We start from the raw sequence: 24,754 nt of genomic DNA, 5'->3' as shown, positions 1-24,754 counted from the left end.
AGAAGAAGAAGAAGAAGAAGAAGAAGAAGAAGAAGAAGAAGAAGAAGAAGAAGAAGAAGAAGCTTACGTAGGACAATTCGTAAAAATATTATATTGTACGCATATTTGTGAATTTTTGGGGAACAAACGAAAAATTGTCTGCTAATAAGACATTGACTATATGAAAGAACGTTTCTTAGTGCACGTGTCATTCTCTATGAGGTAATATTTTTTAAAACCTGACGACCAATCTAAAAATTTCTCTGGGTCCAATTTTTCGCAGTCAAAGGGTTAATACTCGCTTTGCACTCGTTTGCATTTGAATCTACTTACATACCTCTCTCTGTAATTCTCCTATTAGGTAAACCAATAGTTTCTTGGGACCCATTGGGCCCACTATAGATCGGGTACCTTGGGATTGCTAAATTCGTACTGTAGCTGCGATTAAACATAGCTACAGCCTCTAAGGGACGCTGTACCCCGTAAATTTGCTAAAATTACTTTGAATTTGCGCACCACTGGCATACGGTCACCGTGCTTATCTCTCACCTTCGCGAGAAACTTCGACCTGAATTTCTTTAAAGGCTGGAGTACGCGTGGCCGTTTCGCGTTTCTCAAACGATCTTGTTTGCCTGCGAGAGAAAAACCGGGACGGTTGCCATGCGAGCGTCGACTTTTACGCACGCAACGCGGAGAAATTTTCCGTTAAACCAGACGCGTCGGCCTCTTTTTTTTATATATATATATATATATATATATATATATATATATATATATATATATTGGAATCGCTTCTTTGTCCTGACCGGAATCGCCTTTGTATGACACACCTTTCGTTTCGTTGCACAGTGGTGCCATACCCCGAACACGTGGCCGGAATTAAGGGGGGAAACCACGATAGGAGTCCAAGTATTAAATGTTTCTTGGCATAAATTTTTTTACAGAAAGGAATTTATGTAATGTTTTCATAACTTTGAAAATATTTTAGGTATGTTTCAAGGTACTTTTAGTAATTTTTTCAATTTATTTCAAACAGAAAGTTTCGAGATATGCCGTTTTTCTTTTAAACAATATTTTTTCAATCCGTGGCAACGATAACTTTACGTGATAACTCCAAAATTAATTTATTTGATTACCTTACTTTATTTGAATATCTCGAATATGAAGTAAACAAAATTGGATGGATATTATTGTTTAAAATATGTTTTTAATGCAAAGCGCTAAATTTGATATTTTTTTTTTAAACACTCCTAAAAAATTTAATTTTCTTTTCTTGCCATTCTAGGCCATTCCTTTTACTTACAATTAGTCAATATTTGAGAAAAAGCATTGAAATCCCCTTTTATCTAAATATGGAATTAGAAACGCCACCTATTAATATATTATCCATATATTAATTTAAAAAAAGAATTACGTAAATTATTACGTAAATATTATGATATAATGTAAACAAATAATTACATAAAAATGGGTTACGAATTATAGAGATTCAGGAATATATGGTTTCTTATACGCCAGAAGGATTTTTATTGAATAAAAATATTAGATTAATCTTCGTTGGAATGGAAATAAAATTGTTTCTATTTTTACTCAACACTTTACGTGATTTCAGTTTACGTAATCAATAATTTTTTACACAAATTATTAATCCGATTGTTGTGAGGTAGCATGTGGCAATATCGACATATCGTAATCCTTTGATCGTGCCGATAAATGGAAATGAAAAAAAAAAAAATTGCATACAGATAAACAAGGCAGTTCACCTTGTATAACATAACCTAAATGAATTTCGTAAGATTTCTTACGAAATGCGCCGATACGAATATTATACGACGTGATGAAACTTAATGGAATTTGAATTGTAATATGTAACGGCGTCTGGAAAATTAGTACTAAATTAAAGGTTGAGAACTTTGTATTAATAAAGCAATAATGCTTTCACACACTATTATAATGAATTCTATAGTCTTAATATTTAATATCCAGGTTTTATTACAACGATATATGTTAACTAATATAAGCAGATAATATACATCTATTGTATATTAAAAATGATTATGTAGCACTTGCATGTGTATGTCAATACTACATAATTATTATTAATATATTAATACCACTATTATAATTCTTTATAATGTGTAATTTATTTAATATAATCGTATAATATATTTTATCATCAAATGTTGTTCGCAATAAATTTACGCATATTCATGAAATATTCTTGGATTTAACTCAACGCCCCTCTGCATTCGTAAATTGTAATTTTTCCACCATATAAATCAAAGGCACTTTTTTCGACTTGTTTCATGTGTATCAAAAATAGGTTAAAAATAAGATATTTTTTATTGCAATACCTACAATAAAACAATTCAAGTAGTTCTGATAAGGCCCCTTATCGATCGATAGATACTTCATATATAAAATTCCGTCACTTCACCGAGATGTAATGCAATAAGTGTCTCATCGGTATTACTTTTATCGAGTAAGATTACGCAAAAAGTGATAAGAATTAAAAAAAAGAACGCAACATTATTTTTCCAGCAAGTACTTGTATCAATACAGTTGCAACTATTTCTTATATAAAACGGTCCCATAAAGATCCTAATTCCGTGAAAGTTGTAAATGATATTCATTTGGTACAAAAGTAACGGTAGGTAGTCAGTTTACAGCTTGTACGGAAATCATTTCAACAATACATGTTCACGAAGTAAAAAGATAAGGTAAGTCAGTAACAATCGTTTAATTATCATTCGGTCTTACGCGTCCAAGATAGTAATACACTTAGAAACACGTAAACAAGTCAGATCAACGTAGAAGGGTCCAATGTCGGTTTCGTTTCACAAAGATAGGGTTACCAATAAAAGATAAGTCAAATTTTATTCGAATAGTAAACAACGAGAAAAAAAAACACACTATACTTATTAATTTACTCGCGACGTTTACTCGACCGAAAAGTTAACAAATCAATTTTCCATGCATCCAATATTAAACATATACGTATATTAATTCTATAATTCAATTCAGGAATTTTTTTTCCCATAAATACTAAAAGTTGCTTCTACATGTTATTAACGATCCTGGATATTAACGAAATATGCTTCATTTTGACCGAGGAGGTGAACAATAATTTTTATAAGCGATCTTTATAGGAAATCTTTCTTTCATTTTTAAAAAAATTTATATTTTTTATAAGTTCTATACCCAAAGACGCGCAGTTTCCCGTTTCCGATGTCTAAAATCCGTTTACGCAATCGAGAGTTATGATTTTTTTCAAATTTTAGTAACTCGAATTTGGTAACAGATGGAACAAAATTAGTTAAACGAAAGTTGTACAGTGTGAAAACCTTCACAAATCTCCGAACATAATTTTTATACAGAGGGCGGTGGAAAGATTTATGGCAAGGAAAATATTAAAAATACATTTATTCTTTATAAGTTTTTGAAGTTGGGTTAGAAAAGGGAGTTTATCGGCTAAAGCGCGGCTCCTTTGGACACTTGTCAACCTATTATTTTATATGTTCATCTTGTATGTATGCGATAAGTGTATATATGCGCAGTAATGGGTTCGGATAAAGATAAATAAATAAAATATTGCCCCACCTTGTATACTGACGTTAGAAATATTTGATATTAACTTCTCTATCGAACGCGATAATTTCATCGATATCGATTATACGTGGCGCTTATCATAGATAACGGACCTTCAAGAATGCAAGCGTAGCAGTTTTCATTCGTAATACCAAACCGTTACCATTTGGTACGAAACGAACAGTTACATAGTATAGTGTACATATAATTATATGTTATAGTTATAGTATAATATAATATAATATAATATAATAATAATACATAGCAACATATAAATATTATTACTAGACTGCGGATCTTTATGCATTTATAGGAAATCTGAATGTGCAAGAACCTACAAAATGCAAACAATATGCAAGAATAAAAAAAGATTGAAAGTAAAGTTCATGTTACAATATTTGCAGAATAAAATAAATTCCTATTTAGGTTCAATTTTTTTAGGCACGTTCGCCAAGATTTTATTTTGCATAAAGATCCGCAGTCTAATTATTACATTATATAATATTATATTTGTTATATGTATATTATATTACTATTATAATCTCTTTGCTTGAGGAACGAATTTTAGATGGATTCTATTTTCTTTGATTCGAATACGCACAAGCACAGCAATTTTGACAGAAAAGCGAGAACGTACACATGTGCGTCGATATTTCTCAAGAGGTTAACCGGAGACGTGGAACGCGAAGTGTGGACGGAAACTGCATCGTTTACGTTTCTGTCTGTTGGTTGCATGCGTGTCTATGTTTACCCTTGGGGAAGTACAATATTGTGCCTTTGTTATGACGGGCGACGTACACAGTTTCCTAGAATCTCGTGTTTAAGTTTGCCATAAAACATTAGTTGGCATGGCGGCCGATAAGATATTTTCAGGGTCGTATTAATGTGTTTGCGTATACTCGTCGACAACGGGCGGGTAAAATAGAACTACGATTTTCATTTTAAATTCGTCACTCTGTGTCACCTGTTACTAAATTTATGTTATCGTTTAAGTAAAATTATTTCCTCAACCTGTTCGCTACAGAAATTAATCAGTGGTAAAAAAAAAAAAAAAAGAAACCTTTATGCTTTGTTAATTTTCTAAGGATTATACTAATACGTATTTTAACCCTTTAGCCTGTAACAACGTGTGAGACACGTGATAAGGAATTTGAATCAATCGTGAAAAGCACGAGTGAGACGGGTCGTGTGAACGTGGACAAGAGACTTTATACCTGACTGTGGCACCCACGGTTCCACAATTAATCGTAGGACAAGGTGTTGATTATACTAATATTATAGTCAGTGATGGGCAAAACCCTAGGTTTCGAATAAATCTGAAGTTCGCCGATATGTTTGTCTCGTTTCTTTCTCTGGAAAATGTTGAAAAGAGGAAACGAGACAAACATATCGGCGAACTTCAGATTTATTCGAAGCCTAGGGTTTTGCCCATCACTGATTATAGCGATATACTAACTGTAAATAAGTAACGATAATAAAATTATCTGTCTAAACATTCTTGAAGTCAGAGTCAGAATTGATCCTAAATATTTTCTGCCTGCACGATCACTTCGATAAAGTGACGAGTGACAAAAGAAATTAAGTGAAGTATGTTGTTTTTTTTTTTGTACCTTATAGCTTCTAAGTGAATTTTAACAATTAAAATGATAATTATTGCTAATGTACGTACGTTAACATTTATTGACTCAATTCTAACGTGAAAGTTCATCTAACTGTAACCTACCACATTTAAGATCATGAATTATTGCTTTGATATCACAAAATTGAATTGAATTGAATATTAACTGATTTAATTGAATATATAATTGATATCACAAAATTGAAGAAGAAAAAAAAGTATAATTAAAAAAATACTCTCAGCTGTAACGTTTCCATTACGTTTTATTGGGATGCATTAATATGTATCAAGTTACGGTGTAATATATCTTTTGAGAGATATCACTATTTATTACGAGACGTTTGAACAGCGATAGATTGAGAGTACGCGACATTTACTACTTAACGAAATTAATTATTTAACATTAAACAATAATCGTAAAGTCCACGTACAATTACTATAGTAAACCTGAGGAGGTTAAGTACGTTACTGCAGTTACGGCAACCTCGTTCCTCCTCCGTCGTGGTTCATAGCTGCTGATGTGATACTGCGCGTGCGCGTAAGAGTACAGCATGGCAACATTGCGAATGACCACGTCGTCACGGTCACCTGATTTTTCGTGGAACGCGACGTTACTGTGCGGATAAAGTACGTGACGAGTATTGACGGAATACTGCCATTTGTATTATTTGAGTCTCGACCCATCTTTGAATTCTTAAAAAAAAAGGCAGTGACAGTAAAGTTGGGCGAACATGACCTTCCTTGAATAACAACAGGAAAAACATAAGTTTCCTTAAAATCCCACAAAGATGTTCGATTCTAAATCAATTTAAAAAAAAAAAAAATCAATTTTCTCGAAGCGACTATCGATATTTCCAATCAATTCTTGTACAATTGATCCTGACTTTTTTTATAGCCAAGATGCTTCTCTTGATAGGTGGTCATTGTAACCGAGGTTAGGTTTCAATGTTATTTCTTGTTGCACCTGGTCTCTGATGCATTTGTCTAAATAAATTGATATATACAGTGGGTGTAGAATGTATTCGAACACCGATCAGTTTCCCAAAAAAACTTTTGTGTGAAATTGTAGCTTCTTAACTTCTGTTTTTATAATCAATGATATTTTACATATTCTCGGAAGTCTCTAAGATAGATATAATCCAAACAACATTTACTAGTTAATATAATTTGTGAAATTAACAAAAAAAATGCGAAAAGTGAGTAAAAGTATAGAAGCAATAAGTATTTGTACGATTCCTATGACTAGATTGCGGATCTTTATGCAAAATAAAATCTTTACGAACGTGCCTACAAAAACCGAACCTAAATAAGAATATATTTTATTCTGCAAATATTATAACATGAACTTTACTTTCAATCTTTTTTATATTTTAGCATATTGTTTGCATTTTGTAGGTTCTTGCACGTTCAAATTTCCTATAAATGCATAAAGATCCGCAGTCTATTTATGACGAACCAATTACTGTAGAGTTTATGACGTAAACACATTAGTTTATTACTCCGTACGAATTAGAAAACATCAAATTTCCAGTAAAGTACTTTTAAAAAAGGCTGTAATAGAGTTTATGTAATAGAGTAATAATTTAGTTAATTTAATGCTTAGAAGAGTTGCAATAATTATAAAATCAAAAGGAACTATTATATACTTATAAATGAATGTCCTTATTTATATTAATGCACGATGTGAATATTATGTACTTATAAATTATAAAATCAAAAAGAAATATTATATACTTATAAATCAATATAAATTTCTTTTTTTTTTTAACAAAGTTTTAAAAATTAAACAGTCGTGCGAATACTTATTGCTTCAATATTTCTATCGATTAATTGTTTTTTTCTTGTTAATTTCGCAACTTACATAAATAACTATTTTTTTTGTACTCTATCTATTCTAGAGATTTCCGAGAATATGTAGAATGACATTGTTTATAAAAAATAAGTTAATAAATTACAATTTTACATAGTGTTTTTGGAAATTGATCGGTGTACGAATAACTTTCTACACCCACTGTATGAGTCTTTAAATGTAAGCAACAAAAACGCCCAATAGTAATAAAAATAATTTCGTTATCTATCATTGTCTTCAAAGTTTACGTGAATTTTGTTGTTTTCGTTATTTTCCACGTTTTCTTAACTGAACATCTTCAAAGTATTGGAAAATACATAGGATTATTTATCTCTCCTTAATATCATGACTAGACTACGAATTGTATGCACTTATAGAACACGCTAATATGGAAGGCAAACAAAATGCGTACAAACATATTTTATAAAGCCATGTAATAATATTAATCTATCATTTTGTAAAGATACATACATACACGGTTTTATGTAGTCAAAAATGCCGCAAGCATGTAAAATTCACAGTCCGGTAATTATCAAACATTTACCTATTGCAAGGAACGTTCGATCAAGTAACAGAATTATTTTGAAAAACAGGTAATATTAATATTAACCTAAAGATTCCAAAGCTTGCGTGGGACGTACATAATTTATAATTAAGAAAACGATTCTTTGGATCGTTTTTTCAGAAATAAATTTCATGGGATTCGATAGGACTCGATCTTGTTTGGAAATCGATTATGGTCACTGGGATTCAACTTTACTTAGATTCCTCTTTTTGAAAGATTCGAACATCTTAACTGCACGGTAAGGTGATTCGGACCAACGCGTACGGAGACGGGAATAGCCAGGGCAGTGAACAGCCGACATACGTGTAGCATGTATCACGTGACCTGGCAAAATGAATGCGTGGCAGAAACGTTTTCGACGTTCGAACAGTGGCACACGGCAGAGGATACGGATGTTCTCAACGTTAACCTCCTAAGGGACATTGACACACATGCGCACGTTTGCTTTTATATTAAAATTACCATTACTTACAATCACGATATCTTTTAGAATTAAAAACACTGTAAACGGGTCTATTCGCAAGAAAATATTTAATTTATCGATAAAGCAGAAAATGCAATTTTTATTTTTTAATTTTTTTCATTACTTATATTATTGTATAATATTCGCAAGAAAATATTTAATTTATCGATAAAGCAGAAAATGCAATTTTTATTTTTTAATTTTTTTCATTACTTATATTATTGTATAATATTCGCAAGAAAATACTTAATTTATCGATAAAGCAGAAAATGCAATTTTTATTTTTTAATTTTTTTCATTACTTATATGATTGTATAATACTACATTCCTTATATGTATAAGGGGTAGAAATAATTTCTGTGCCTTAATAAACTTGCCACTTATTTATAAAGGGAAACCATACAACATACAACTAACACGCAGTTGTAAAAACAAAATATCAAAACCAATACGTATGTTTCATTACGACGAAGGCTGTAAACGGTACTTTAACGTAATAAGATGGTCAGTAAATACCTTTATTAACCTGGAATCATAATTACATGTAAAGGCGCAGAATTAATTTCTACACCTAACACATTACGATTCTCACCAAATAACAGTAACATTTCAAATAGTTGACCATGTGTGGAACTTTTTCAAGCACCTACATCAAAGTTTAAAACGTATTTTGTTTGATAGAAAAGCGTGCATATATTATAGATTAAAAATCTCATACAGTGGGTGTAGAATGTATTCGTACACCGACCAATTTCCCAAAAATATTTTGTGTGAAATTGTGGTTTCTTAAATTCTGTTCTTTTTTATAATCAATGATATTTTACATATTCTCGGAAGTTTCTAAAATAGATATAGTCCAAACAACATTTACTAGTTAATGTGACTTGTGAAATCAACAAAAATTTTTGTGAAAAGTGGGTAAAAGTATAGAAGCAATAAGTATTTGTACGATTCTTATGACGAACCATTTACAGTAGAGTTTGTAACGTAAACACATTAGTTTATTGCTCTGTACGAATTAGAAAACATCAAATTTCCAGGAAAATATTAGGTTGTCCCAAAATGTTTCTTTCGTTTTATTAATAATTAATATATACACAATATTTTATGTTTCATGTTCTATTACTGAATTGTGTACGATTCATTTCGCTTCGTTACTGTTACAGCATCAATGTCTAAGGAATTAGATTGTCTATTTATATAAACACTTCCACAGAAAATAATTGAATGCAACTCACGAAAGAAACTTTTGGGACAACCTAATAATTTTAACAATGGCTCTAATAGAGAAATGGAAGAAGATCCCACTTCGAATAACTAATGATTTAGTTAATTTAATGCTTAGAAGAGTTACAATAATTATAAAATCAAAAGGAAATCCCACGAAGAAAGTATTATATACTTATAAATTAATGTAAATTTCTTTTTTTTTTTTAACAAAGTTTTAAAAATTAAACAGTCGTGCGAATACTTATTGCTTCAATATTTCTATCGATTAATTGTTTTTTTGTTTTGTTAATTTCGCAACTTACATCATTGTTTATAAAATTTATTGATTATTGTATAGTATTGATTATATCATTGTTTATAAAAAATAAGTTAATAAATTACAATTTTACATAGGTTTTTTGGAAATTGATCGGTGTACGAATAACTTTCTACACCCACTGTAATAACGTGAAACCAGCGGGCAACGTGTTAGAGTCTCTTTTTGCTTCCAATGTCGCAAATTTATTTTATTGTACTATTTTCTACATAAATAATTTCTTTCAAAACATTCGGAACCGCTAAAATCTCACAAATTTACGTCATACCTAATTGCTAACAAACGGCATAGCACAACTATCTGTTTATCGACCGTGTTGTCATCGCCAAAGTCGCGGATTTTTGTCACGTGAAAATGGACCTTTATACTGTGTCTGAACAACGTTACGATAACGAGTCATCGTTTAATCGATTATCTGTCTGCATATGTATTTCTACGAATACGATTCCGTGTCAAGACTACGTGGCTCGTGACAACCACAGATGAGCAAACTTTCATTCGAATAACAGATAACGAGTAAAAAACAAACGCATATCAATTTCGTCATTCCGTTTATTCAAACAGAATTAAATTGGTATTTATGCGAAGAAGCGTTGTACTTCTTGATTCATTGTAGATAATAAAAATTAGTTATGGAAAAAAGTTGATGAAATAGTTTAATGCTACTACAAGGTTTTCCTTCCAATAACACTTCTGGTCTTTCATCGAAGCAATGCATCCGCAAAGTGCAACTGCACTTTCATATAAGAATTGAACTATTTATTTTTTGGCATAATAAAGATTACAAAAATACTCAACAAAAACTGACATCATAATTGTATATCTAATTTCTATCTAGTCTACTAGAAAACTATCGTTTATCGTAAAAGTCCTATAGCGTCCTATAGATTACAAATTCCTCCGCCCCTACTCCTTGTGATATAACAGAGATTATTCTCGTAAGCCTTACATTTTGCTGCATGACGTAAAACAGTGTTGTAATTATATAAAAGGCGATTGCTCGTATTGATAAATCCATGACGCAACAGTGCATAAATCCAACGCTAAACGCGTACCAGAAGATGATTGGAAGATGCGGATCGTACGTGAATTATATTTAGGGAAAGAGATAATAAATAGGGAATCTTGTATGGAAAGAAATAATAAGGCCGGTCATCGATAACAACATTACATCGATGTCGTTTTACCTGCTTCCTGTGACGAGTAATTTAATTAATTCTCACGACGTGACTCGTCGTGAAAATTGTCCTTCACATGCGCATCGTTTCCGTGACTAAAATATCCTATTGCCTTGACTTTGAACCACGTTAACGTTTGTAACAAAGATAACACTGCGAAAATTAGCAGACTTTCAGGAGATATTATCTCGCTACGAACGAAATAAAAAATTACAAAAATTGGAATCTTTAAACAGAAATCAATTTAATGCAAGTGTTCGGATCCTTTTCGCTACAAAAGAATTCAGTTAATCTATAGCTAGAGATCCCTACTTCACGTGTATCGAAATACCCGGGTACACGCGTAATTAATGGATCCGTGTTTTAATCCGTGTATTTTTAATACACGGGTACGTACGCACATTGACTTGAACAGTTATTTTAACTAATAAATAAAGTATTACAAATTACACTGAAAAATTTATTCTGTTATATTTATTCTTCTTATGTTTATATTTTTTATTTTATTTATTTGTTTTACTGCTTATCAATTTGTTCAAAATTAATAAGGATCATTATTTTAGAATAAAAGCTTTTGTTACATAAAAGTTTGTATATAAGAATAATTGGATACTGTACCCGAATAATTCGATGTATGCGTATCCGTATATTTCAATGCACGTGTACGTACCTGGATATCCGTGTATTTTGATACCCGGGTACCCGTGTGTTTACATAGATATCCGGGTGTCAACGTATTTCTATACCCTGGTACCTGTGTATAAAAAATATCCGTCTTCGTAATCCCTTAATACACGGTACACGTGTTCCGTGTACCCGTGTATTTTAATATTCGTTCAAAACCGTGATCTCTAATCTATACGTATAATTACAGATAAATAGATATTGTATACTGAAGAGAACCCCCAAAAAATGGATCTAAATGTTTAATAAATGATCTACTTACACCTATTTCGTATAAAAGTATGTATCATATATTGGATTTCGTCATTGTTAACAATAACAGTGTGTTAAAAGTGATGGATATACTATAAGTACAAAAATATGTTGACAAAACTATGTGAAACCTCGATGAACCTCGTTTGTAGCGTGTTGAATGATACAACGTTATTTTTGTCTTGCAATCGATAATAACAAATATTTCTCCAAGCATTTTTTTTTTTTTATAAAAATGACTTTGAGAAACATGATCCTATTTCCCTATCTATCCTTCCTCTGAGAATTCGCGATACAGCCCGTTAGTAGCGTATAATTTTCAAGTATAATTTAATTAACCGACTTCGAAAAGAAGGAAGTTACTCAATTCGACATGTATATATTTTTTTTTTTTAAATTTACTAGATTCCTTAGAATAATTTCAGAAAGTGCTCTCACTTTTATCCCAGCTGCTCTGTCTCTGAAAGACAGAGAGCGTGTGCCTGGATGTTTGCACGAAGAGACGAGAGATAGAGCACTGGGGTAGCCAACTGGTATGGGGGGGGGAATCAGTGACCTTGAACGACCAATTGATTTTGACCTCATAACCTTTTCACTCTGTTGTTCATACACGCTTTTACTCCTGCGCCAAATATGACGACAGCCACTGGCTAATGACGGGGATGTAAGCTATCGATCATAGTAACAGTGGGAATAATCCCTCCGCGACCTTGAGTAAAAAGTTTGATCCTCGTATCAATCATTCGAGGATACAGAATGTTAACCCTTTGGCCTACAATCACGAGTGCGACTCGTGGTAAGGAATTTGGTCCATAAACCATAAACACGAGTCTGACTCGTGGTGCTTCGTTCGGATTTCCTACCTTCCTGTTCACTATGGTCCGAGCAATCGGTGTAGGTCAAGGGATTAATACTATTCGTGTATATTTTCAAATTAGTCCATTCTCGGCCACATTCTCATCTGCAGTGAGAAATACAGTGGGTGTAGAAAGTATTCGTACACCGATCAATTTCCAAGAAAACTGTGTGAATTTGTTATTTATTAACTTATTTTTGATAAACAATGACATTCTACATATTCCCGGATATTTCTAGAATAGATAGATTACAAAAAAAAAAGGTATTTATGTAAGTTGCGAAATCAACAAGAAAAAAACAATTAATTGATAAAAATGTTGAAGCAATAAGTATACGCACAACTGCTTAAAAGTACTTTCCTCGAAATTTGATGTTTACTAATTCGCACGGAGCAATAAACTAATGTGTTCACGTTACAAACTGTACTATAAATGGTTCGTCATAAGAATCGTACAAATACTTATTGCTTCTATACTTTTACCCACTTTTCGCATTTTTTGTGTCAATTTCACAAATTATATTAACTAGTAAATGTTGTTTAGACCTATATCTATTTTAGAAACTTCCGAGAATATGTAAAATATCATTGATTATAATAGAAGAAGTTAATAAACTACAATTTCGCAGAAAAGTTTTTTGGGAAATTGATCGGTGTACGAATACATTCTACACCCACTGTATGTATAAGAATTCTGCTTTTATCAAGGTAAGTTTATTTAATTTCGACGGTAGCCTAGTCATGAGAGTTACACTTTGTTTCATGAATATGATTAGTAACAGTTCGATGAATTGCATTCTATTTTTTTAATTTCAGTCAACTGTACTCTGAATCTATTAGTATTAGAAGTAGTCTACTAATTATTTTAGGTATGTCAGTGTGATAAAACCACATAGCGACTCTACTGAGTTCTCGAAAAGCTATAAATGATTTTATTTAAATTTTATGAATGAATATTACGAAGCTGGGATCATGTTTTTCATTGCATTTATATGACAGCGACTGGGACACCAATAGTAATTGAATATTGGTAGCTTGTTCTTTATAAATTTAAATATAAAATATAAATTTAAATATAAAATGAACTATTATTCAACAGATACTACTCAGAATGTTCTATTACCATTGCGAGTCACAATCGACAAAAAAAATACTCGAATAATCAGAACGATTACCTTGTAATTAGACTGCAGACGTTTGTGCAAGTATAATTCATATTTTCACAGATACAGAAAATGAATTGAAACACACATTAAAGTATGTTTTTCGTTGGAAACGGTATACATTTATATCATTATTGATATTTTACATATTTTTGCATTTGTGCAGATTGTCATGGAATTCCCCATATATTCGTTTCCCATAAATACATAAACGTCCGCAATCTACTTGTAATTATTTAAAATTCGAATGAAGACCTCTACCAAGCTTTTTCCTCATATATTCTGCAGCAAGTCCGAAAACGCTAAAAATCTTTTTTTGAACTATGCCACGAATATAAGAAGGTTAACATTAGGTTTACGAAGCACAGTCATTTTGACCCATTCCTATTTTCACAAGGTTTTCCAGAACCAGTTTATATTTTTCGCCGACCACATATGCTGACATATCCACATATTTAGGTGTACCGAAAAGTAATGTCATTTCTTTTACATTAAATTCAGACAAATACATTCATAATACATTTCTATTTTTAATCGATTATGTAATTATCCTCGTTATCAACAACCTTTTGCCATTTAGTGTGCAAATATTCTAAACTAGTGTGCAAATATTCAATACTAAATGGTTAAAAATCAATGAGTCGATGAATGATAAAGAAGTATTGAGATTCACAGAAAGGACATTACTTTTCGGTTCACCTAATATAAAGACAAGCATATATCCAACTTCATTTTCATTTGAGCCTACTAATTAATTTTAGTAAATCAACTTCATTCATTGAAGCATTACTTCGCTAATAGAAATCTAATGAGAAATCTCCGTCGACATAGTATTAAAAACCACTGGCCCAATCTAAGATCCTGACCCACGAAGGCTTTAGGAATTCTGGTGCAATCTGATACCAGTGACGGCCAAAACCCTAGGCTTCGACTAAATCTAAAGTTTGCTGACATGTTTGTCTCGTTTCCTTCTTTGGAAAATGTTCAAAAGAGGAAATGAGACTTCAGATTTATTCGAAGTCTAGGGTTAACCCGTCACTGTCTGATACAAATGAACTTACCCGTGCGAGGGAAACCTGTGTTGAAGATGTTGTGGCTCGTAGTATTGTGTGGTAAGGGCTCGTTCGTCCAAGGTATGCTCAGTCGCGTGGGCCTTCGCTGCGGACTTGATATCCATGAACGCCACCGTCGCGGAGGCACCCCCGGTGCTGTTCGAGGAACTGCTACCCCCGCCACTGCTACCGTTCCCAGAACTGGAACCGGAACCACCCTCGTTGCCTTCTCCGAGGGAACCACCGGAACCTCCATCCACGGGGCACTCTTCGCCCCGCGGCAGCAGCTTGACGCTCTGCACGCGTCCATACCTAAAACATTCAAAATTTTCGGTTTATCGCAAGACTACTATAAATCGTTAAACAAACAAAAAAATCAATCCACGCGATTCTGGTAACGTTATTAAGCCTCTCCTATTCAAATTTTCTATTTTCGAAACATTCTCGTTGAGTCTCGCTCGACATAGAACCGCAGAGAGTTCAATTTAAAGGGCTGGGCGTTATATTGTAGGCACTGAACCTTGATTTACGAGTTATTAAGGAGGGTGTTAAGAACTGCTCATTTTTGGCATCGCTTGGAAATGAAAAAGTCATGCAGGATCTTTTAGAGTATCTCCCAAGGAACAAAAAATGTCCGAATCACTTTCCTAAAAAACGATGGAAAAGTTGTCAAAAATACGTTCAAAGTATGAATGCGATGATAACGGACCTTACGTATATTTTACATTTCGTCGTCTTCTTCTTCGGATATCGAACTGTCCTCGAAATATTTAACGACTTTTTATACGTCTTGCGATTACTTCGACAGATGCACCGCGGAAACCACTAACAGTTGAACAAGCGAATCAGTCACTCATTACGAAAAATCGTTCACCGTAGAAGTAATTAATGGATGCATGAAAAATCGTTTTAAGTATTTTTATGGAACCATCCAAAACACAACGTTACCTACTTTATTCCACGACTTCAAAATAGCTTGTGCCATTTTAAATGCAACATGTACATCACCATCTACATCTGCCCTTGATAATTTAATTACAAATACAATTTTCCAATATTCGAACAAAGTTAATCATTTATCACAAGTAATTCAAGCGGAAAATATGAATATAAAGCGAGCACAATTCCAACGTATGGAAGTTACAGAATTGGAGTTTTTCCCCAGATTAACTTACAGTGATCTATGCTCATACGCATGTGGAACATACCAAACGAAGCAAGCATCTGGTTATTACGCCGGCCATATAAATGACAGCGGAGATTTTGGATTTCAAGTCGCAGTACTATCGTACAATATTGATTTAAAAAAATAACAGATTGATGTGGAACCAATTAACGCCATTTTATTTCAAACGAAACTGCATTCACGACATTCAAATAGTTTAAAATACTTTGTATATGTACTAATTGATAAAAGTAAAACCGCACTGGAAGTCATACCTGCACACTCATGTGGGTGCAAAGTCGGAGTACGCGTTGTTGGTTGCTGTTCCCATGTAGCCATGATTATACTTGTACTTTGGATTTACTCGATTTCAAGCTTCAATTCATCTACCTGCTGAGTTCCTTATTACTTATTTCGAAGACGGTTCGATATCCGAAGAAGACGACGACGAAATGTAAAATATACGCAAGTTCCGTTATCATCACATTCATACTTTGAACGTATTTTTGACAACTTTCCCATCGTTTCTCGGGAAAGTGATACCGACATTTTTTGTTCCTTGGAAGACACTCTAAAAGATCCTCCGTGAATTTTTCATTTCCAGACCATTCCAAAAATGAGCATTTCTTAACACCCTCCTTTATATTCCAATAAATATATAATATATAAGATTCAATTTAAAAAAATTAATTTGTTTTTCAAATCTGCCCTGTTATTTTACTTACAACGAAGTTAGTTACCATTTGTTCATTCGAATCGAATAACTTTTGTAGAAACATTTTTTTGATAGCTTCATCTCATCATGAGATATTTAACCATTCCGATTTAAACGAAACTTCTTGTACATCATTTTTATACAATTTGCAATTCAAGTGTCATAAAAGAAAATTATTTGTTAACCTAATAATTTGCTTTGTATCATACAAACATCACGTTGAGTTCAATAACGAATGCTTTCCCGTACATAAGCAGTAATTTCTACAATACAACACTACACAGTAGTTGTGACAGCAGCGCAAAGCGGATTCCCGCTAGAGTCGTTTAAGATTTCTTAGAAGGAAAGATGCGAGCACAGAGACGTAATCCTCTGTCTCTAGAAAGCTCTCACGGTACCTGACACCGGCACAGGAAATTAAATCTCAAAGAAAGGCGATGAAAGATAGGAAGAGCGAACTGAAGAAATACTATATAAAGTACTAGCAATCATAAAAAAAAACTGCTTCAGAGATGGATCGAAATAAAAAAATGATCATTACTATCAAAATAACGTAAACATAAATAATAATGGAAACGTGGATAATACCTAATTATGAAAGATGTTATCTCAGTCCTAATTTGTCATACTTTATATTCGAACTCCGTTCGTGCTTAAACATTAGATAACAAGTACCTTAATTAGTATATTTATGAAAATATTCATTCGAAGAAAAGTATCAGGAACATATTCGTTTCTCATAAAATGGATATTACAGTTTCAATTACAGAATGAAACATGTTACAATGAACAAATAAAAATTGAATTCTTTAATCGAATAATCGACTACGAATGAATTGTTCGACGTAAGCTTCATTCGCAGTTGATTACTTAATGGGGGAGTTTGGTCCAGCTAATGTATTTTTTTAATGCATATAATTCCCAGATATAATTAATTTTTGTTATTGACACTTTTTTTACATATAAAGGGACGTTCGAAGAAGAAAACTTGACAGTGTAGATTTAATTTGAATGTGTACATACGATAGATATAGTAGTCGCAAGGAAAGGATTCGGTCAAAACAGTGGGATACGTGGAGCCCTGGTTCCACTGGTAAACATCTGATAGATAAAATCAGAAAATTGTTTTCTTTAGTACGTACGTACAATGCGTATGAACGTCAATTTGCAAAAAAAAATTGTTAATTGCAAAATTGACCGTTCTTTTGCAATAACTTTATGTTATAATAATAATTCATTAAGAGCCGAGGTTCGTTACCATATAAACTTAGGTACCTTCAATTTAAGCGTTGAATCAAGTGAATCGAATAAAAATTCGATGAGCTATGCGTCCCATCATTTTGACCGAATCCTTTCCTTGCGACTACTATATCTATATACAATGTATATATTCAAATTAAATCTACACTGTCAAATTTTCTTCTTTGAACGTTCTTTTATATGTAAAAAAAAAAGTTACAATAACAAAAATTAATTATAGCTGAAAATTATATGCATTAGAAAAATACATTAGCTGGACCAGACTCCCTCCTTAAATAAAATTTGCCTCATCCCTGGCACGCGGACAGGCTTATTTTAAAAAACGGAACTGTGTTACGTGTCGTGTTTTCCTCGGAGGCAACTTGGAATCGGTACGCTTAAAGAAAGTGCGCGTCTTGTTTTCACCCTATAGAAAACTGAGATATTGAATTTCGACGAAATTAAAGAAAACAAAGAGCCAGAGTTGTTTCTGGCACACCCTGTGTACAGAAAGCTCGCCAGTAGTAGAAACGGGGCTTACTAGGCGAGGGTAGGGTAAATCCTGAAGAGAGTGGGGATCCGAGCGTCGGGATAGGTCGACAGAGGAGAAGAATATTACGCGCAAGCGCAAAGACTCCAACGGTTTCGGAGTATCTCGGGGAGTTGTTCGTCTAATCTCGCGTGAGTCGCACGTATTTCCTTGTGCGTTCTTCCGAAGAAATCCTTTGTTTTTTTTCTCTCCCGGATCATCATATACACGCAGCTTTCAACACATCAACGAAAAATGCACTTAACAATTAATCCGTTGTTTGTTCTACACGCTCACAGGCGTCAGTATAACGCCAGCCAGAGAATGCGCGACAATATGGGCGGCACACCTTGGACTATAGTTCGCTTGGATTAACTGCGCAAAGTACTTAACTAGACCGTTAGAAAATCAAGGAACGGTGGATTTATAACGAAAAACACGAGAGGACGCTAACTTATCACGATTCTCTCTCGAGCATTTTTTTGCATCGTGAAACGTCGGATCGTTTCGAATGGGGCGTGGCCCTTCTTCCATATGCCGTGTGATTCGATGGCGAGAAAGGGGCGCGCGGAAAGCTTTGTATAACGGGTTTTCGTCTTTCTTGTTGCACTTCGTTTCGCTCGAACATTTCCAACATTTATTCGGCGTGTCGGAACAGGTTGGATCGTCTGTTAACGAGAGACGTTTACCCGTATCTCAAGAATTATTTTAGAATGATCGTCGACGAGAACCAATTTCCGGAGTTATCTCGGTTTCGCTACCGAATGGAGAGATGGAAGAGAATAAGTTTTAATATTGCAACATACACATCCTCTGGAAGATTGTTCCCACGAAATGGCTGCCGCAGCAGCGATGTGCCGTTTACCCGCGACTTCCGTAATCATTTCCATATTCCACATTTATTGTTCGTAAATACGATACCGACCAGATAGTAGATATTTTTTCACGGGTATTATATTACTATCTGTGATGTGTGGAGTGCTATTTCGAAATTTTGTTTTCTATATACCAGACGATGAAATCGTTGTTTACGCGTGACGATGATATTAAATAAAAGTGAAAAGAGAAACGCAGTGAATACGGAGAGGATTTGTATTAATTCCCGATGGTTAATCGGTATCGGACGTTCATTCTACGTGACATTTCGCGAAAGAGAATCACGCTCTGTGCGTTGTGGCCGCAAATGTTTCCATCCCAGCCCCGTTTGCTCGGCCTCCCTCTTGTTTTCTTCTCCTACGCACACATTCTCGTACGAAATGTGCGCGCGCACACACACCGAAGCCCTGAAAAGTCTCGCACACCACGGCGAACGTCCTTTTCTGTGGCATCAGGGCCGGAATTTCACGGGAGCAAACGACGTAAAATAGAAACATAATATAAACGAAATTCATAGTTATCTTGGTAGCGAAGACAATTCATATTTCTATTATTCAGCTATATTATGCCTAAAATATTAATTTTTCAAGCTCAAGAAGTACATTAAATAGAAAACGTCCTAGAACGATCATTATAAATCATACAGAAGATATATTAGGCGTAGAAATTAATTCTGTGCTTCTACATTTAATTATCTATAACTCTAGTTTAAACAAATATATTTACTCGTCATTTTGGTACATTAAAATACGAACCTTCTAAATCCTCAGTGTGATGGACATTACATGCAGTGTAATATTTTGCTTGTTATTATTCTTCTACAATTTTTACAACTACTTGTAATACTTGTAATCTGTTAGAATAACAATAATAAGGCAAAATTTACGGATACCAATCATCGAATATACATACAACGTCGTAATGGTCATCACATTAGGACTTGGTTATACATATGGTTGTATAATACATGTTTAGATTGACATAGATCAATTTAACATATAATAACAAAATGATGATTAAATATTTCCATTTAAACTACAGTTGTATGGGATCGAATATAAAGGTACATAAATAATAGAGAAATAGTTTAGGAATAAATGTGCTTGTATACGACATAAAATACGCCATTTCTGAAGGTCTTAACATGCCCAATTTCTTATTTAAACTTGTTACAAAGACATCAAGAAAAATAATATTATAAACATACAGTACAATTTCGAACAAATAAAATATTTTCGCGGATTACGTTCTTCCGTTTCTTCGTTTATTTAAAATTGTAATCTGTACTTGTAACAATGTTTGTTTCCGGAAACAGAAAACGTTTGAAAACGTTTGCTCCTATCTTGTTAATACCTTCGATAATTGTGTATTTTAAAAAAAGTTTTAATTATACGTTGTGTAACAATGTTATTTATTGTTTAATACGTATTACTTTGAGCTTGAAAAAATAAGACTGGATACCCTTTTAATTTGCGTTACGGACACCTAAATTGAAAATTACATCGTGGGCGCTGGTGGCTCTAAGTTCGGCCCTGTGTGGCACACATGAGTGAAAGCGGGTGAGAGGGGAGCGACGAGAGGAGAAGAAATAAGATAGAAGGCCATAGGAGAGGGAGGGGAGGGAGAGGGGAAGCCCAAGTGCCACGGTGGCTGGCTTGGCTGGCGAGCGAGCCACAAACCGTACCCATTCCCCTCCATGAACCCTGCTTGCCGCTTGTCGAGGAATTTTACTTCGGCAGACTCGCTCCCAGGCTCAATTCCTTCGTTTCTCTCCACGTAGCGAGTTTTGCTTTATGTGAAAACATTAGCATGACTTTCCATAAATTTCAAGTCTCTAGGTCAGAGTTGGATTTTCGTTGCAAAAAAGCTCTTCAGACGACACGGAGAGCGTAATCGTCATCACGTGAGTATGTAAATGCTGCAAATACGACACATAATCTACCCGTATCCGATCTCGCTTGGAAAATATTCGAGCAGGTCTACGAACTGGATGCTCGTTTGTTGTGCTGGGAGAAATACAGTGGTACTTCTTTAGAGTACTCAGAGTGTGTGATGTTCAACGTTTTTTTTCACGTTTCGATCTCTAAGTGATTCGCTTTCAGAATATCGTTATGCTGTTACGCGTAATAGGAATATCGTAGAGCTTTCACGATTCATGTAAAGGAATAGTGAACTTTTCGGCGTTGAACTCTCTTCTGTTATCGAGTGGAATGGAAATTGTAGATATTTTCGGTGTCTTAACGTGTGCCTGTGGCACGTAACAAGTTCCTTTGAGAAACTGACGAGGAAAGTCGGGTAATTTGGAAATTTAGAAAATTTTGAAACATTGCGTACCAGTACTATAGTACCAAATTAACCCTTGAAAAGCAGAACATGAATTTTTCTTACTCATAGAATAATTGTAGTATGGTGAAAGATACAAAAAGAAATTCAAGCACAAATGTATCTGTTTTCTTTACCTCTACGTAACTACATAAAAATAATAATTGCAAAACTCATGTTCTTTACATTATCTCTCTACAAGTCCAGGTTCTACGATTTCTATTTTCATTCGAAAATATTTCTGTGTAATGGATATTTATATAATCAATTCAGTTTAACATTTGTTTAATAAAGAAAACTTTGGTAACCAATTTGAAGCTTATTTTCCAATTAACCAATTTGCTCTACTTATTTTATTAGTATTCATCTTTACTTATGCAATTTTGTTAATACGAAGAAAGATGCAAGTTTCGTTTGAATTTTTACTTAGAAAATAATCTGCATTTTCGTAGAGGGTTAATTTTATCTCTTTGAATCATGCTATGACGCCGATAAAAAATGGCTCTGCAGGACGGTTGAGTAATTTGTACGCAATGTTTCAAATACTTTCTGAATTTCCGGGTTGCCTAACTTCTCCTTGCGAGTCTCATGACCCACCGCGGTGGCATCCACTTGGACAATCGTTTGTCTTTGCACGTTTGAAATGGGAGACGTACAGGAAATCAATACATCGCGTCCCACGGTTAAGAGTTCCTAGGCTGTGCGAATGCGTGAGAATGAAAGCGCGAAAGAGAGACGGAGAAATTCTCTACTTCCAGAAATCAATTAACGTGTCACGCGTAATGTGCATCAATTCCACGACTATTCACAATATTTGGCGCCAAGAGAGAATGGAATTCAACTTCCGCAAGGGATATTGACACATACAGTAGTGCTCCACAAAAGTCTTCGCGGGGAGAATAAAATTTTTGTAAATTTAATTTTATTTGTATTATACCTACTATTAAAGTAGAATTCACATATTCGCAAATAGGAAATTTTGTTTTTCAAATAAACAACGAATATTTCTTTACATGGTATGAATCAAAATTAACTTTTAATTTAGTTAAATCCATCCATAGATGATTGTGAGCTGTAATGTAAGCAAAATTACCCTACAAAATATTAATATTGTAATTACGAAACTAATAGATTCTACTACCAGATGTACGAAGACTTTTGTGGGTCCTGTTTGGTACTTTGTGTATTTTACACAGAATCAAGAACATTGTATATTGCATACGTTTAAATAAACTAAATTTAAACAATGCTTCCATTCGTATTTAGTTACCATTCATTTTTATGGTAAATAATATTTACTATTAATTTCCATAACCCACATCTTTTGTTATTTTCGCTACTTTTCATGCTAATTGTATTTATTCATAGAATTGATTTCGTAAATATACTAGCAGTCCAGCATTAAAAGTTTAAGTGGTGTGATAGAAAACGAGGTTTACGGATAGGATTCTTTATTTCTTCAGATCTCGGAATTCCAAGCTCCGTGAGTGTGTCGATTTAACCTTAACAATACACGGAGGTTCTACGATTCCGCGAAGAACGGCACGAATAAAAAGGAATACAATGCAGAACGAGCACTACGGGATAACAACAAAGAAAGAAGGCTTTTGTTCCTCGACTTTTTCCCGTTCCCTATTTGCCCCCCTCGCGATTCCACCGTGGCTCTCACGAAATCAGATAAAAAAAAAAGCTATATCGTGCTATGTGGACGTTAGCAACCCCGGAAATCTCTCTGGGAGGTTAGGAATTAACAGTGGTTCGTTTGACGAGCGACAAATACGAACTTCTTCCGAATATTTAACTACTCCTTTGCTCTAAACTTCGAGGTAAACTTCTAATAACTTTGATAATCTTGTTTCGTGAAATAACTTTCCAAATAGTTACTGCTGTATTTGAAATAACGAAATAAATTCTCTTGGCGATAACCGATGCGTTTTAAAAACGTTACGTTCCCACACACTTGTTGACGGTTAGACTCGCGATCTTTACGTCACCCAAAATTATGAAACGAATGAAACTAAAAAAGAAAGAAAAAGAAATTAATATAAGAAATATTTCAACAGTTCAATGGGTTCCCATACAAACTTTGCTATCTTAATCTACGGCTAAAAATAAGACTGAGCAAACAAGTGGCGTATTCCACCTTCACGAGGCTTGAGATGCTAATTATTTAAAAAAAAGGACCTCTTTTAAATTCGGCCCCACACTGTTCAGGCAACCAAGAAACAAATAAGGGAACGTGAGAAAAATACTTGATCGAAAATGATAATTCGAAAGTAATACAACAAGCTGATGGTCACTGAAATGCAACTGTACAAACTTTAGTAGCCGTCAAATTTTGCTTATATTATTCTACAGTTACTATAATTATCAAGCACACTTTTAATCTGTTAGAGTAATAATAATAAGCAAAAATTATATATACATATATGGCCATCAGATTAGGACTTAGGTTATATAATATACGGTCAGACTCCTAAATATTTGTACTCTCTATGACTATTAAAGAAATTTGTCTAAATTTGATAGGTGTGATGTTTCCAACTAAATTTTTCATTATAAATGTATACATGTGTACAGTTTATTCGTGTACATATGTATAATGAAAATTTTATTCGATAATATCATACCTGTCGCTTAATTTAGACAAATTTCTTCAACAGACATAAAGGATACGAACACACATGGGACTTGAGCGTATGTATTACGTTGTCCCAAAAGTTTCTTTCGCTTTATTAATAATTGTAACATTACTAAATTGTGCACGATTCATTTTGCTGCATTACTGTTACAACATGAATATCTATGAAATTAGATTGTCTATTTATATAAACACGACCACATAAAATAATTGAGTGCAACTCGCGAAAGAAACTTTCGGGACAACCTAATATAAATCACATAGTAATGGAAACCAGATTGAAAATCTAGGAAGTAATTGAACGTATATTGACAGAATGACGATCGAATACGTCTTACTTAAGCCAAAGTTATAAATGATCGCATACAATGGCACAGAATTAATTTCTACACCCGATAGAAACGAATGGCACCCAACGAATGTTTGAAACATTGATTTTGGAGGCCCTAGGCAGATGTATTTTCCGTCTATAGT

General features: G+C 33.7%; 1 protein-coding gene and 1 long non-coding RNA gene across 6 annotated transcripts in view; one reads left to right on the top strand and one right to left on the bottom strand.

Moving 5' to 3' along the window:
• LOC128891727 (uncharacterized) overlaps nucleotides 1-24,754 on the top strand; it is a 190,111-nt gene that overhangs the window by 40,057 nt on the left and 125,300 nt on the right. The window lies entirely within an intron of this gene.
• The window catches only part of LOC128891673 (protein split ends), a 139,850-nt gene that overhangs the window by 28,954 nt on the left and 86,142 nt on the right, over nucleotides 1-24,754 (bottom strand). For all 5 annotated transcript variants that reach the window (XM_054151343.1, XM_054151348.1, XM_054151345.1 and 2 more), the window contains exon 2: nucleotides 14,803-15,105. In XM_054151343.1, the coding sequence (XP_054007318.1) occupies nucleotides 14,803-15,105 (303 nt within the window). The remainder of the gene's footprint in view (nucleotides 1-14,802; nucleotides 15,106-24,754) is intronic.

This window comes from Hylaeus anthracinus, unplaced genomic scaffold (assembly GCF_026225885.1).
Source record: "Hylaeus anthracinus isolate JK02 unplaced genomic scaffold, UHH_iyHylAnth1.0_haploid 12002, whole genome shotgun sequence".
Taxonomy (NCBI): domain Eukaryota; kingdom Metazoa; phylum Arthropoda; class Insecta; order Hymenoptera; family Colletidae; genus Hylaeus; species Hylaeus anthracinus.
Note: the sequence above shows the minus strand (reverse complement) of the source record. Positions and strands in the feature narration are given on the sequence as shown.